Source organism: Ranitomeya variabilis, chromosome 2, assembly GCF_051348905.1.
Source record: "Ranitomeya variabilis isolate aRanVar5 chromosome 2, aRanVar5.hap1, whole genome shotgun sequence".
Lineage (NCBI taxonomy): Eukaryota > Metazoa > Chordata > Amphibia > Anura > Dendrobatidae > Ranitomeya > Ranitomeya variabilis.
The window spans coordinates 694,157,260-694,173,073 of NC_135233.1; the positions used below are offsets into that span (position 1 = coordinate 694,157,260).

General features: G+C 44.2%; 1 protein-coding gene across 3 annotated transcripts in view; it reads right to left on the bottom strand.

Moving 5' to 3' along the window:
* MTCL3 (MTCL family member 3) overlaps nucleotides 1-15,814 on the bottom strand; it is a 132,596-nt gene that overhangs the window by 97,287 nt on the left and 19,495 nt on the right. For all 3 annotated transcript variants that reach the window (XM_077289413.1, XM_077289412.1, XM_077289414.1), the window contains exons 2-4: nucleotides 9,116-9,340; nucleotides 4,345-4,503; nucleotides 389-460 (exon numbers count right to left, since the gene is read on the bottom strand). In XM_077289413.1, coding sequence (XP_077145528.1) covers nucleotides 389-460; nucleotides 4,345-4,503; nucleotides 9,116-9,340 — 456 coding nt within the window. The remainder of the gene's footprint in view (nucleotides 1-388; nucleotides 461-4,344; nucleotides 4,504-9,115; nucleotides 9,341-15,814) is intronic.

Genomic DNA, 15,814 nt, shown 5'->3' on the forward strand with positions numbered 1-15,814 from the left:
ACAGTCTTCTATGTTAATTGGCTGCAGCAGTGACATCACACTGACATTGCTGCAGCCAATCACTGAGCTCAGCTGCTGTGTAAACGTTTGATCTGAGCTATGATTACACACTATTCGCCTGACCAATATTCCTAAATTAACAAACAGAATTTTGCAGGATCACTCATATTTTCCAAAACTGGCCCACATCTAAAAGATTCTAGCTAATTTCAAATAATGTGGAATTTGGTTATGGTCAATTGCTCCAAAATGTCATCTCTACTGATGTTTATCTACAAAATATCAAGTACTGCAAAAACAGTCCCCCATGTAAGTGTGATGTTTACTAATTTGAAGACAATATTATGAAAGTAGCTCATTATTTTTATAACTAAGACATTCAACATACCTCAGTTGGTGTCTGTAGAGTTTTTTTCTCTGATTTCTGGGCATCTTTGCTTCCTCTTCTTTTTAATGATAACTAAGTAGAAATACAGGACACTGTTACAAACACTGTCCTAAAAGTAGACATATAAGCTCAAACTGAAATTTAAAGGGGTTTTCCCACGAACAAAGTACATTTAATTAATAGATCTTGGAATAATAATAAGTTCCACAATTGGATGTGTTAAAAAAATATTCTTGTGCTGAGATAATCTTATAAATCTGTCCATTTTGTAATGTGTAATGGCTGTGTCTAAGCATGTAGAGTTCCTCCAGTTCCTGGCCGACACAAACCATAGCTCCTCCCCAGGGATGGGTTGGAAGCATAAGTGACTTATGACAAATGAGAATACAGACAAAAAAGCAGGGGTTCACAGCTGTTTGTTTGAGCGAGGGAGCACATTTCTGTGTCTGTTCAATCTATCACAGGAGTGAGTGTTTTTGCCACATCACCAGTCCAGTGTGATCCTAATAAAGTAAGTCAGTGACTTTTAAGTTCAGCAAATGCTGGAGATTCTATTTCATTGAATTGATATATGACGAACTCAGACGGCTGGAGACGTGGTAGAATCACTTACTGGTGTGATAAAACAAACAGGCAGAGAAATGTGCTCCCTCACACAAACTGCTGTTTTGTCTGTGATACTCACTTATCATGAGTCACTTATGCTTACCCCCCTCCCCCCACCTCAGCCAGTAGGTGTGGTATGTGCTGACCATGAACTGGAGCAGCTCTGTATGGTCAGACACAGCCAACTGTGACAGGTGTGTCGGAGGCTGCAGACAGTCGCACAGCCTCTGGTTGCAGAAAGTCTCTGTGGTTGGCTTTGCAGACACCTTCCTAGTCTTTCTGACTCTTAGACCTAGTGGCAACCTCACCCTGGCTCTAATTGACACATCTGGACTGGAGGTTTACTCTTAGACCTAGTGGCAACCTCCCTCCGGCTCTAATTGACACACATGGACTGGGCGTTTACTCTTAGACCTAGTTACAACCTCCCCCCGGCTCTAATTGACACACCTGGACTGGGCGTTTACTCTTAGACCTAGTGGCAACCTCCTCCCCGGCTCTAATTGAGACACCTGTACTGGGTGTTTACAAACTTCCCGTCTGCTTCTGGGAATCGCCAGTGATATTTCTATTTTCCCCTGTTGAAGCTTGGAGCTATAGCAGTCGGCTATGTTCCTTTTTGGTGCTGCTGGAGGACGTCTGTGTTACCTCTCTGAGCCTACTCAAGATAAGTGTTCCCTTTGTTTGTCTATCCCAGCTGTCTTTAGTTGTAGTGGGGACTGACTAGTGCATACCCCATCCTTCCCTTAGCAGGGCTTATTGACAGGATCAGGCAGGGATTAGGTTCCTGCTCGGCGATAGGAGCAGAACCTATATAAGGACGTTTAGGACACACAAGATGACTTTAGATCTGCCAAGGGCTCCCCATTCTTCCCTTCCAAAGTGTTGGGCTCCCTTCTTCTCATCCCTTCATGTTGCACTTAGTCTTTCCTACACTGTACTTGACACCAATACTCAGTATAAAGCATTGGCACATTAATAAGATTACTCAGCGCTGGAACATTTTTTTAACACATCCAATTGTGAAACTTATTATTATTCCAAGATCTATTGATTAAAATGTACTTTGTTCGTGGGACAACCTCTTCAACATTTATCATCATCATCTACCTTGTGGAAATGTAAGATTACGGGGAGTCCTCATCAGGAATCTAGACACACTAAGGAGCCCCCACTCTGCTGTCTCCCTTATCCTAATTGTATGGAGTGGCAGCCGACATGATCAACGCTGTTTCATACAACTCTACTTCAATGCGGACCTGCTAATGAGAAATGAAGACCTTGGGTCCCTCATACTAGTGATCAATGGTCATGGCTAAAGTTAATTACGAATATGTCATATAGGAACATCAAAAGAAATGTTTTATTTTTGCATTGGACAATTTTAGATTAAGCTTTAAACTTTTTGTATAAAGTCACTGACTCGATGACTCTCACGACTCCATAAAAGCATTTTCATTTATTCCATCAGTTAACATACAGAAAAACGGTGACTACACTGCTGTCAAACATGAACAACATTTCTCTTTACCCTTGCTTCTCTTGAATCTCAGAAACCAGGGCCAGGAAGACACATGTCTATAGAAAAGGGGCTGCTGTCCATGTTCGCCAGCTGGGCATCCTTGGATGGATGGATCCAACTGATGGGAAAAAATGCTTTATGGAGTGGTGAGTGCAGTAGTTTTTCTTATGTATGAGTGAACTTAAGAGTCATCTCATTTAATGTCAAATCCATTTTCCTTTCTTCTCTTTCAGTTTTCAAGCTAAAGCAAAATTCTAAAGAGGTGAAATCCAAAGGCGTGAAACATTTAGCCATAGCAGCTTCTTAAACTGGGTTAATGGAAGCAATTCTTGACAACTAACCCTTAATACTCTGATGACAGTGAAGAACGATCCATTAAATATTCCTGCTTAACTCTGCAGAATACAATATGTCATAAGTGAGGAAAGTTCTGTGGCAGGCATCTTGACATTTGCTTTAAACGGAATCTGTCAGCAGGATTTCGCCCCTCAAAACTATTTATAAGCGCAAGTAGCTCTTTCAAAGACAATTCCAGCAATATCTTTACATGGCCAGCCTGGTCCTCAGTCACTGAGAAATTAGTTTGAATTGATATGCAAATGAGGACTAAGAGCTACAATAGAACTAGTCCAGCTCTACGATCTGCCCATCATCCTAATTGTCTGACTAATTTCAGTCAAGCAAGAGGAGGAACTGCTGAGAGGGGAATAGAGCTGGAGTGGCGGAAGCTTCAGATCTACCATAGTCTTTCAGCCTCATTTGCATATCAATTCAGTAATCTGACAATTAGCCCAGTAATACCTTTACATGGCCAGTAAAGGACTGGCCATGTAAATATATTGCTGGACTTTTCTATGAAACAAATGTATGCACATATAAATAGTTTGGGGATGAAAATCTGCTGTCAAGAGACCTGGGCAAAGAAGGGGGGCAGTGTGTGGAATCATACTGTAAATTGGGGGTGGTATGTGGGATCACAATGTATATAAGGGGCTGTGTGTGGATTCATACTGTATATAGAGTAGTGTGTGGGTTCATACTGTACATGGGGGCTATGTGTGGTTTAATACTGTATATGGAGGAAAAAAGTGTTGGGCCCTTTACTGTATATAAGAGGGCTATGTGCAGGGGCTCATTTTGTATATAGGGGGCTGTGTGTGGGCTCATATGGTATATAGGGCGAGGTTATCATACTTGATTCTGATCAATAATAAGTGATTCAATTAATAGTAATATAACATAATAATTATAATTAATATGTTCACATTAATATTGAGCAGAATTAATTTCAGCCTATTGGTTCGCCCCTCCACAACAGTCACGATCTCTCATGTGGTCCCTCAGGAAAATTAACTGCCCACACCAGCTTAAAAAGGATTTTCTGTTTTAATTGTTTTTTTGTGACCATCGGCTTGGCCATGGAGAGATAATAAAATCTAAGCTACTAACTGTCAGTTGCTCCTGCACTGCATCTCGTCCGATCCTTTTTGGCAGGCTTTAGTGGTGATGTCAAGACTACAGTGCTTGTAACCACTGCAGCCAATCACTGGGCTCATCGGTTCATGCAGTCTACATAGGCATATGTACTGAGCTCATTGATTGGCTGCAGCGGTCATGTCCACCGTAATTGTGATGCCAGTGCTACAGCCTGTCAACAAAGAACCAGGGCAATCAAAGAGGCATTGCTGGACCTGCTGAAGAGGAGTCCCTTGGATTTTTATATTTTTCCTAGTGTAAACTAGCGCCATAATAAAACGTAAACCCCCCAAAATAATGAATGTACATGAAGCCTTCATCCTTCCAGAATATGTTAGTGCATTACACTGACCTCCTTGATCTTTTCCAGCTCATTTTGCAGTGCCTGCTTAGCTATATCAACCTCAATCAGCTGCTGTCGAAGTTTTTCATTTTCCTCTTCTGTTTTAGTCCGCTTCTCTTCTACGTTTTCCAGCTCATGATGAAGTCTCACTGATACATCCTTGGCCACCTAGAGTAAGATAATTGTACAATAGTGCACTAGTACTCAAGCAATAGAGAAAGTTATACATGGAATTTCACCTGCTGATCAATTATCTCAGGTATGATAAAATAATAAAACAGGATTAGGTGACTGCCAGGAAACTCGATGAGATGCAATGTAATCCTGAACTGGTAGACACACCTGTTATACATATATCTGTCAAATATTGCATAATTAAATTGTTTGGGAATTGTAGAAAATGCTGGACAACTCATTTATTTGTAGGACACAAGACTGCTGAGGCCATAGATGCCTCATATGTGTATGTCATCACTGAAGGACAAGAAGACTGATGTGTCTACTGAAGCGACAACACAAGATCTGCAGGGGATTCAGCTGGTAAGTAGTAATTTTATCATATTCCCCTGCTTTGTAATTTGAAAAAATCCCAGACAACAACTTTATTAGAAACAGTGAGAATACAATCACGTATTAGAGATATTTATTAGTTGAGAAATTCAGATACTCCAGAATATGCGATTAAAGCGATATTCTCAAATTGTCTCTTGAGCAACTCAGAGCTATGCAGTCTCCTTAGTTCCCTCACTTCCTGGTGTCTGGCACTCCTCACTGAGTGATGGTTCTGCTGAGCATCAGAACTGTAATATTAGAACTATGAAGCCCACCACAGGTTTTGTTGTAACACAATCAGCTATCAATAGTTTGTCTTGGAGTCTACATCGTTATCACTGTATTTACATAAAGAAAAAAACAAAGTATTTGAACAAACACACAGTTCTGGTCAGTGAGACACTGAGAGCAGTGATTAGAAGACCTGCTCTTGGGTCAGCCTATGTTGCAGACTGGTGATTTGCAAGATTTACAACTAGGGCTGTGGAGTCGGTAAGCCAAACATTCGACTCTGACGCCTTAATTTCCCGTCTCCAACTCCAAATCCAACTCCACAGCCCTAGTCACTACTGAGCATGTACATAAAGTGCAGCACAGATTCATCTCAGCTAAAAGCCGAGATCCTTAGATCAGGAACAGAACAGACATTTATAGGACATTTCATAACTTTCCTAAATTATTATGAAAACATTTACAGCTTATTCTGCATTGCACTGTACTCAATATATTATATATTTTAGGAGTCGGAATCGGTCCATTTTATATCGACTCCACCAAAATGGACTCCGACTCTTGTTTATAACAGCAGTTCGTCAGGAGCTGAGAGGGTGGCGAGGCAGGCGAACAGCTATGTGCTATATAGAAATCACTGGGATGGAGAGACTTGGCTGGGATATAAGGAGTTAACTCTTCTCCTGGAATGTAGCTAGTTTCTTATACTAGAGGTTAGGACTGTCCCGAATAGGGTCAACGTGATATGATAGATTGGCTTTTATGTTTTTTTTATCAAAATTATGTTAACTAACTACCCGATATTATTTTCATGCACTGTTGCTCTTTATTTACTGCAGGTTGTTTGCTTATTATGTTTTTCTCTTGGGTTTTGTCTGTTTAGTGGACAGTGTGAACATGCACCTACGCACTGCATGCACAACTTATCTTCCAGTTCATCTCTTTATTTATTTTTTTAGTGTTTTTGCATTTGTGCAAATAAGGGCTGGACATTACATTCATACAGTTCCCCATGACTGGGTGTCCACTAGCCGGATCTGAGTCCTTTTCAGTTCTTATTTACATTTTATGTCACTTGACAAATGGTAAGGTTTCAATATTAGAGGATAGGACAGTCCCGAATAGGGCACCGTGAAGTGGTGGGATGGCTTTTGCGCTTTTTTAATCAAAATTATGTTAACTAAGTACCCTATATTATTTTCATGCACCACTGCATACCGTATTTATTTACTGCAGGGTATTTGCTTATTATATTTTTATCTGGGGTTTTGAGCTTACTTGGCCATAGTCAGTAGGCACTAGTGGGTAAACTCAATGGAAACCAGCTGTTAACGATAAAAGATAAAAGTGATCACTGCAGGAGAATGGGAACTAATAGAAAAACAGGGATTTTTGTATACTCACCGTAAAATCCTTTTCTTCGAGCCACTCATTGGGGGACACAGGACCGTGGATTAAGGGGGCACATAGGAGTACATCATGTCCCAGCCTCAGGCACCTAAAAAGTCCCATATGACTCTTACAGTCTTTTTCACTGCATGTAACTCAGTTGGCTGCATCCAAAGAAGCATGTACCAGGTAATCTCCTGCCTGAGACATTTGGCTAGCCAGCTGTGCTGCCTCCAGAGGAAGATTACTGCTCTGAATGGAATTAGCCAAGGTCTCCGACCAGGAAACCATTGCTTTAGCTACCCACGCTGCAGTGAAGGAAGGACATAGAGCCGCACCTGAGACCTCGAAGACAGATCGAGCCATATTTTCTATCTGGCAGTTTGTGGGATTTTTAATAGATGATCCGTCCGGCATGGATAGAAGGGTTCAGGGTGCCAGGTGAGAGACTGGCGGGTCTACTACAGTGGACTCGGCCCAATCTTTTCTCAGATCGTCTGAGAAAGGGTACTTCGCCTCAAGCGGTTTTTGTCCTGTAAAGCACTTATCAGGTCGCTCCCTGTGCCAATTAACTGTACCCCGAAACTCCGGGAGAATGGCGACTGTTCTAGGAGGATTCTTAGCTTTTTTGAAGCACACAGCGTGATCCAGCACAGAGCCGAAGTCTTCATCAACCTTCAGAGTTTGGTTGACGGCCTCAATCAGAGAATCAATCGTCCTCTGAAAGTCTGGCAAATCCAGATCTAAGGAGACGTCCAATTCTTACTCAGAATCGAGTTTGCTACCAACGTCTGTAGAGGGAGAACGAGAAACGGAGCTCGTGGACGGCATGTGATTGTACGGGAGACGTACTACGTATCCGTTTCCTGGACGCTTGTGTGTTTCTAGATTGTGTGCGGCCCCTGCTAGCCCACTGTTCCCGTGTAGGGGAGGGTCCCTCTGCATCAGACGTGCGAACGCCATGATCCCCAGAAGGAACACTGAAGGATTCAAGCGCTTTGGCCAGAGAAGTCATAGATTGCGACAAAGACGAAACACACTCAGGGGCACAAGGACACTGTGCTCAGTGTCAGTGGGGGGCTCCTGAGCACATTTGGGGTCACAGGTTTTGCAGAGCGGTGAACTCTGAGTTTTTGGAAACATGAAGTGATAAAGACTGTAAGAGTCTTATGGGACTTTTTAGGTGCCTGAGGCTGGGACATGAAGTACTTCTATGTGCCCCCTTAATCCACAGTCCCCCAATGAGGGAAGGAGAAAGCAAGATAGTTTTATTGTATGCTGTCTAATTAACTACAGTAATTTAGTAACTTGAGACTACCCCTTTAAAGCACGGTTCATATCACAATCCAGGCATAAATTCTGCTGATGAATTCGCAGTGCAGAATTTTCTGCAAACCTACTTTTGTGTTATCCAAAGTATCTTTGTTATTGCATCCCGCAATATAGGAATAACCAGTGAAAATCCTTAAATCTGGTATTAATGGAAACTAATGGCGACCAGATTACCTAATATGACTGCAGCATTTTATGATGATTTATTGTACAAATGTAGAAAACCCATAGGAAGACGCTACAAAATAAAATGATACTTTTATCAATATTATAGTTTTTTTTCTTTTTGGCTGTCTTTTAAAACAGAAAGATTTAAAACAGTTTTCTCTGCTAATCCTAATCTTGAGTGATTACAGACTATGATGTTAATACTCGGCAGAAGAAGAGAACACAGTGCCCTATATTTACTGATGATTTGTTAGTTGTTTTTTTTGGGGGGGGAGAAATGCTTTTCTTTGCTCCATTTTTCCAAACTTGTGGTCTCTGGCATCAAATTTCTCCATTATCGAACATGTTGTATAATCCAAACCTTCACTGAATGTTTCACTGCTATTCTACTTGGCAGTCTAGTTTCTTTTATATACCTCATTAGTAACAAATCCAAATATGTAATTTACTTTTCGATTCTACAACGTGCATATCATCACAAAACCTATAGAATGTCCTAAAATCCTGATGATGAAATTGTGGGAAACAAATTCCACCTTCCGTTTAGTGGGAATCTGTCATTATTTTTTTGCTAGAGAGCAGCATGATTTAGGGGCAGAGAGCCAAATTACAGCGATGTATCACATGTTGAGCTGCTTGCTTCAGTTTTGATCAAATCACTGTTTTATCTGCTGCAGATCTAGCAGTGAATAACCATGCCCACACCAATGATTGGCAGTTTTCTGCGTATGCTGCGCATAGGCAGAAAGCTGCCTATCAGTGGTGGGGGCGGGGTTATACACAACTCTTGAATATGGAGGACTACAGAAGACCAGGTTTACTAGTCCCATAGTAATAAAACCGGGTGACAAATTCCCTTTAAATAATTCTCTAAAAGAAATTTAGACAAGAAGAATACAATAAAAACTAGAAAAATAATATGCAGAGTATAACATTCAATATATAAAACTTACTCTAAAACCGATCCTTATGAGACTGGTTTGTAGAAAGAGCTTATTTGGAGATTTACATAACTGGGGTTAAAGAACAGTCTGTAAATTGATCAAGGTGGCTGACAACAATACAGCACAGGAACTGGAAGTACAGACTATTATACATCAGCTCTTACCTTCAGGTCTTGTTCCAGGCTGCGGAGGAGCTCCCCATCTATCTCCCCAGTCTGAGCGTAGCGGAGCCTCTTGCGCTCTGCTTTCCGGAGGCGGTACTGTAGAATCCGACAGTTTTTATTGGCTCTCTCCAACTCATGACGCATTTCCTGCAGCTGGCAAGCATCCTCCTCAAAGAAGGTGTCCCTCATCTCATCCATCTCCGTTCTCATCTCTTCAATTTCACTCTGATCACAAAAATGTGGGGGGAGGGAGAACCATAAAGTGTGAGCAATGATTACAGTTAAAGGGCGTCTACCACAGCCAAAATGCTATTAAAACTACTTATACAGTCCTCTTGGGGACTTAGCCACTATAAGGCCATAGTCACACGTTCAGTATTGGGTCAGTATTTTACCTCAGTATTTGTAGGCCAAAACCAGGAGTGGGTGATAAATACAGAAGTGGTGCATATGTTTCTATTATACTTTTCCTCTGATTCTTCCACTCCTGGTTTTGGCTTACAAATACTGATGGAAAATACTGACCACATACTGACAGGAAATACTGACCAAATACTGAACGTGTGAATTGGCCAGATAAACGGTTTTATTTCACATGTATACAAGGACTACTTGGTGCACCCTTGGGGTGGCCAAAAGCTCAGTGCACCATTCTTCACCCTCAATCAACATGATTCAAACCTCTCTTTAGCTTGATTGACAGAACTTGCTTGCCCATAGAAAGCAGTGTGAGCCGAGGGCACATACACATTGCGGGCGAACAGCTGTGTGTTACAGACAGGACAGGGATAAGAGCGCACCCACACTGACACTGTGCGTGCGCATGGTTCATGCAGTGTTAAAGGGGTTTTCCCACGAACAAAGTAGATTTTACTCCATAGATCTTGGAATAATAACATCTTCGACAATTGGATGTGTTTAAGCCCTTAATGACCAAGCCAATTTTTACAATTCTTTCCACTGTCACTTTATGAGGTTACAGCTCTGGAATACTTCAACGTATCCGACTGATTCTGAGAATGTTTTTTCGTGACATATTGTACTTCATGGTAGTAGTAAAATTTCTTCAATATAACTTGCATTTATTTTGGAAAAAAATGGAAATTTGGCAAAAATTTTGAACATTTTGCAATTTTCAAACTTTTAATTTTTGCACCCTTAAATCAGAGAGTGGTGTCACACAAAATAGTTAATAAATAACATTTCCCACATGTCTACTTTACATCAGCACAATTTTGGAAACATATATTTTTTTTTGTTAGGACGTTGTAAGGGTTAAAATTTGACCAGCGATTTCTAATTTTTCCAACAAAATTTACAAAACCATTTTTTAAGGGACCACCTCACATTTGAAGAGTTTAGGGGATCAATATAACAGAAAACACCCAAAAGTGACACCGTTCTAAAAACTGCACCCTTCAAAGTGCGCAAAACCACATTCAAAAAGTTTATTAACCATTCAGGTGCTTCACGAGAACTAAAGCAATGTCAAAGGAAAAAATGAACATTTTACTTTTGTCACCAAAAATTTACGGTACTTTGGAACCAAATTTTTTTATTTTCACAAGGGTATCAGGAGAAAATGAACCAAAACATTTCTCCTGAGTACACTGATACCCTGCATGTGGGGGAAAACCACTGTTTGAGCGCATGGCAGGGCTCAGAAGGGAGGGAGCACCATTTGACTTTTTGAACGTAAAATTGTCTGGAATCAATGGCAGCGCCATGTCGCATTTGGAGACCCCGATGTACCTAAACAGCAGAAACCCCCAATTCTAACTCCAACCCTAACCCCAACACACCCCTAGATAGGATCTATCACAGGGATCAAAATGAACCAATAGGAAAAATTTCCTATTGTTGCTGGGTGCTGGCCGGGAGATGTCAGTGGGCTCACTGGACATGCACCAGCCATTTTCTTCCCGGAAGAAGATGCCGCCGGCTGGGAGACTTCACGCAGGGATGCAGGGACATAGGAGGTACCGGAGGGGGATCGGGGGACCACATTTATCTCTCCTCTGATGTGATCGCAGCACTGGGGTTGGTAAAAACCGACCCAAATCATGTCCTCCGGGACCCTGGAGGAATTCTGACACTGGAGGGGCGCTATACACTTATTTATCAGTGCCATTAAAAAGCAGCTGATTCTTTCTTTGAGGATAAAGCATTTTTTACAAATAGGCAGGAAAATGTTTTATCTCACAAAAAGAATTAGGCTACTTTCACACTAGCGTCGTACTCGGCCCGTCGCAGAGCGTCGGGCCGATGTACCGACGCTAGCAGTGATTGCGCCGCACAACGGGAGCAGCGGATGCTGTTTTTCCACGTCATCCGCTGCCCCATTGTGAGGTGCGGGGAGGTGGGGGCGGAGTTCCGGCCGCGCATGCGCAGTCGGAAATGGCGGTCCGTCGGCAACAAAAAACTTTACCTGTAACGTTTTTTGCAGCCGACGGTCCGCCACAACACGGCGCAACCGTCGCACGACGGTTGCGACGTGTGGCAAAGCGTCGCAATGCGACGCTAATGCAAATCAATGGTGAAAAAACGCATCCTGCAAGCACTTTTGCAGGATGCGTTTTTTCAACCAAACGACGCATAGAAACGTGCAGTGCACGACGCTAGTGTGAAAGAGGCCTTAGCTACGATCCTGTGCTGTAATGTCTGTATACTTGTTTGCCATCCCCTGCCCAGGAGCTGTGGTGTGATCAGACCATGTCCCTGTACGGCCAGACACTGCCATTACACAGTACACAGCAGGAGAACATTTGTAAGATTATCTCAGCACAGGAACATTTATGTTGCACTCAGGCAAGCGAGCGTTGTCAATCAAGCTAAGAGGAGGTTCACGGCATGTTGGCCGAGTGGGAGGAGCAGTGCACTTAGCACTTGGCCATGCCCAGACTGCACTAAAGATCACTCATGGTCTTTATAAAATAAAATTATATTAGTGTTCAACTGAAGAAGTAAAATGTAAATTCCAGGGACAAGTTTTATAAGGGTGCAGTCCCCAAAAGGATTTTATAAGTATTTCAGAGAGGACCTGTCACTTGCGCACAAAAAAAGGCGTTAAATACTTTGTAATAATCCCTAAGCTCCCCAGATTTTGACACTTTTCTTTCATTTTACAAGGAATCACTTCAATGCAGAGATATTCACACTGGTTGCTCTTGGAGCACACTATGTGAAATATCTGCTAAATTCAGCTTGGCTTTTCTTCAGTCTTCTCGGGATGGGGGCACTTTCACCCCTACAGACGCTGTCAACCATAGTTTGGCAGATGATCTAGCAGTCTCAGACACTTCAAAGCTCTAATCGGCAGTGTCTGCGAAGAAAGGGTGAAAAAGATTGTACCAAGAGAAGATTGAAGAAACGCCCAAATGAACAACAAGCAGAGATTTCACACACTGCGCTCCAAAAGCAATACCTGTGACTATCTCTGAAATAGAGCAATGCAACACAAAAAGGAAAAGAGCGGCTGAATCAGGGAAGCACAAGGATTTTTACCAGCTATAGTTAACTCCATTTTATTATCGCACTTTGGGGGTGAATAACTTCCCCCACACCAGACCCTCTTATACCCAATTATTCTTGGCTCTGCTTCACATTGCATACAGCTACAGCAGAATTGAGTCCACCATTAACCCTTTCAGGCACATCGTGAGAACACTGCCACAATTTAGTTAAAACTCAGCTATAAGTACAGTCTGAGGTCGCAGACCGAGGTCCACCATGACTGTAAACAAGCTGAGCCTCTCTCCCTCCATTCATGTGTGCACAGATGAGGACCCTCTCTCCATGGTCAGATAGACCTGATGACATCATTCCCTCCACCATATGTGCACAGATGAGGACCCTCTCTCCATGGTCAGACAGGCCTGATGATATCACTCCCTCCACTATATGTGCACTGAGGACCCTCTCTCCATGATCAGACAGACCTGATGACATCACTCCCTCCAACATGTGTGCACAGATGAGGACCTCTCTCCATGATCAGACAGGCCTGATAACATCACTCCCTCCACCATATGTGCACAGAAGAGGACCCTCTCTCCATGGTCAGACAGGCCCGATGACATCACTCCCTCCACCATATGTGCACAGATGAGGACCCTCTCTCCATGGTCAGACAGGCCCAATGACATCATTCCTTCCACCATATTTGCACAGATGAGGACCCTCTCTCCATGGTCAGACAGGCCTGATGACATCACTCCCTCCACCATATGTGCACAGATGAGGACCCTCTCTCCATGGTCAGACAGGCCCGATGACATCACTCCCTCCACCATATGTGCACAGATGAGGACCCTCTTCATGGTCAGACAGACCTGATGACATCATTCCCTCCACCATGTGTGCACAGATGAGGACCCTCTCTCCATGATCAGACAGGCACGATGACATCACTCCTTCCACAATATTTGCACAGATGAGGACCCTCTCTCCATGGTCAGACAGGCCTGATGACATCACTCCCTCCACCATATGTGCACAGATGAGGACCCTCTCTCCATGATCAGACAGGCCCGATGACATCACTCCCTCCACCATATGTGCACAGATGAGGACCCTCTCTCCATGATCAGACAGGCCCGATGACATCACTCCTTCCACAATATTTGCACAGATGAGGACCCTCTCTCCATGGTCAGACAGGCCCGATGACATCACTCCCTCCACCATATGTGCACAGATGAGGACCCTCTCTCCATGGTCAGATAGACCTGATGACATCACTCCCTCCACCATGTGTGCACAGATGAGGACCCTCTCTCCATGATCAGAGAGACCTGATGACATCACTCCTTCCACCATGTGTGCACAGATGAGGACCCTCTCTCCATGATCAGACAGACCTGATGACATCACTCCCTCCACCATATGTGCACAGATGAGGACCCTCTCTCCATGGTCAGACAGACCTGATGACATCACTCCCTCCACCATGTGTGCACAGATGAGGACCCTCTCTCCATGGTCTGACAGCCCCGATGACATCACTCCCTCCACCATATGTGCACAGATGAGGACCCTCTCTCCATGGTCAGACAGGCCCGATGACATCACTCCCTCCACCATATGTGCACTGAGGACCCTCTCTCCATGGTCAGACACACCTGATGACATCACTCCCTCCACCATATGTGCACAGATGAGGACCCTCTCTCCATGATCAGACAGACCTGATGACATCACTCCCTCCACCATGTGTGCACAGATGAGGACCCTCTTCATGGTCAGATAGACCTGATGACATCACTCCCTCCACCATATGTGCACAGATAAGGACCCTCTCTCCATGATCAGACAGGCCTGATGACATCACTCCCTCCACCATATGTGCACAGATGAGGACCATCTCTCCCTGATCAGACAGGCCTGATGACATCACTCCCTCCACCATATGTGCGCAGATGAGGACCATCTCTCCGTGATCAGACAGGCCTGATGACATCACTCCCTCCACCATGTGTGCACTGATGAGGACCCTCTCTCCATGATCAGACAGACCTGATGACATCACTCCCTCCACCATATGTGCACAGATGAGGACCCTCTCTCCATGGTCAGACAGACCTGATGACATCACTCCCTCCACCATGTGTGCACAGATGAGGACCCTCTCTCCCTGATCAGACAGACCTGATTACATCACTCCCTCCACCATGTGTGCACAGATGAGGACCCTCTCTCCATGGTCAGACAGACTTGATGACATCACTCCCTCCACCATGTGTGCAGAGATGAGGACCCTCTCTCCCTGATCAGACAGGCCTGATGACATCACTCCCTCCAACATGTGTGCACAGATGAGGACCCTCTCTCCCTGATCAGACAGGCCTGATGACATCACTCCCTCCACCATGTGTGCACAGATGAGGACCCTCTCTCCATGGTCTTGACAGCCCCGATGACATCACTTCCTCCACCATATGTGCACTGAGGACCCTCTCTCCCTGATCAGACAGACCTGATGACATCACTCCCTCCACCATATGTGCACAGATGAGGACCCTCTCTCCATGGTCAGACAGACCTGATGACATCACTCCCTCCACCATATGTGCACAGATGAGGACCCTCTCTCCATGGTCAGACACACCTGATGACATCACTCCCTCCACCATATGTGCACAGATGAGGACCCTCTCCCTATGGTCAGATAGACCTGATAACATCACTCCCTCCACCATATGTGCACAGATGAGGACCCTCTCTCCATGGTCTGACAGCCCCGATGACATCACTCCCTCCACCATATGCGCACTGAGGACCCTCTCTCCCTGATCAGACAGGCCTGATGACATCACTCCCTCCAACATGTGTGCACAGATGAGGACCCTCTCCCTATGGTCAGATAGACCTGATAACATCACTCCCTCCACCATATGTGCACAGATGAGGACCCTCTCTCCATGGTCTGACAGCCCCGATGACATCACTCCCTCCACCATATGCGCACTGAGGACCCTCTCTCCCTGATCAGACAGGCCTGATGACATCACTCCCTCCACCATATGTGCACTGATGAGGACCCTCTCTCCATGATCAGACAGACCTGATGACATCACTCCCTCCACCATATGTGCACAGATGAGGACCATCTCTCCATGGTCAGACAGGCCTGATGACATCACTCCCTCCACCATATGTGCACAGATGAGGACCCTCTGTCCATGGTCTGACAGCCCCGAT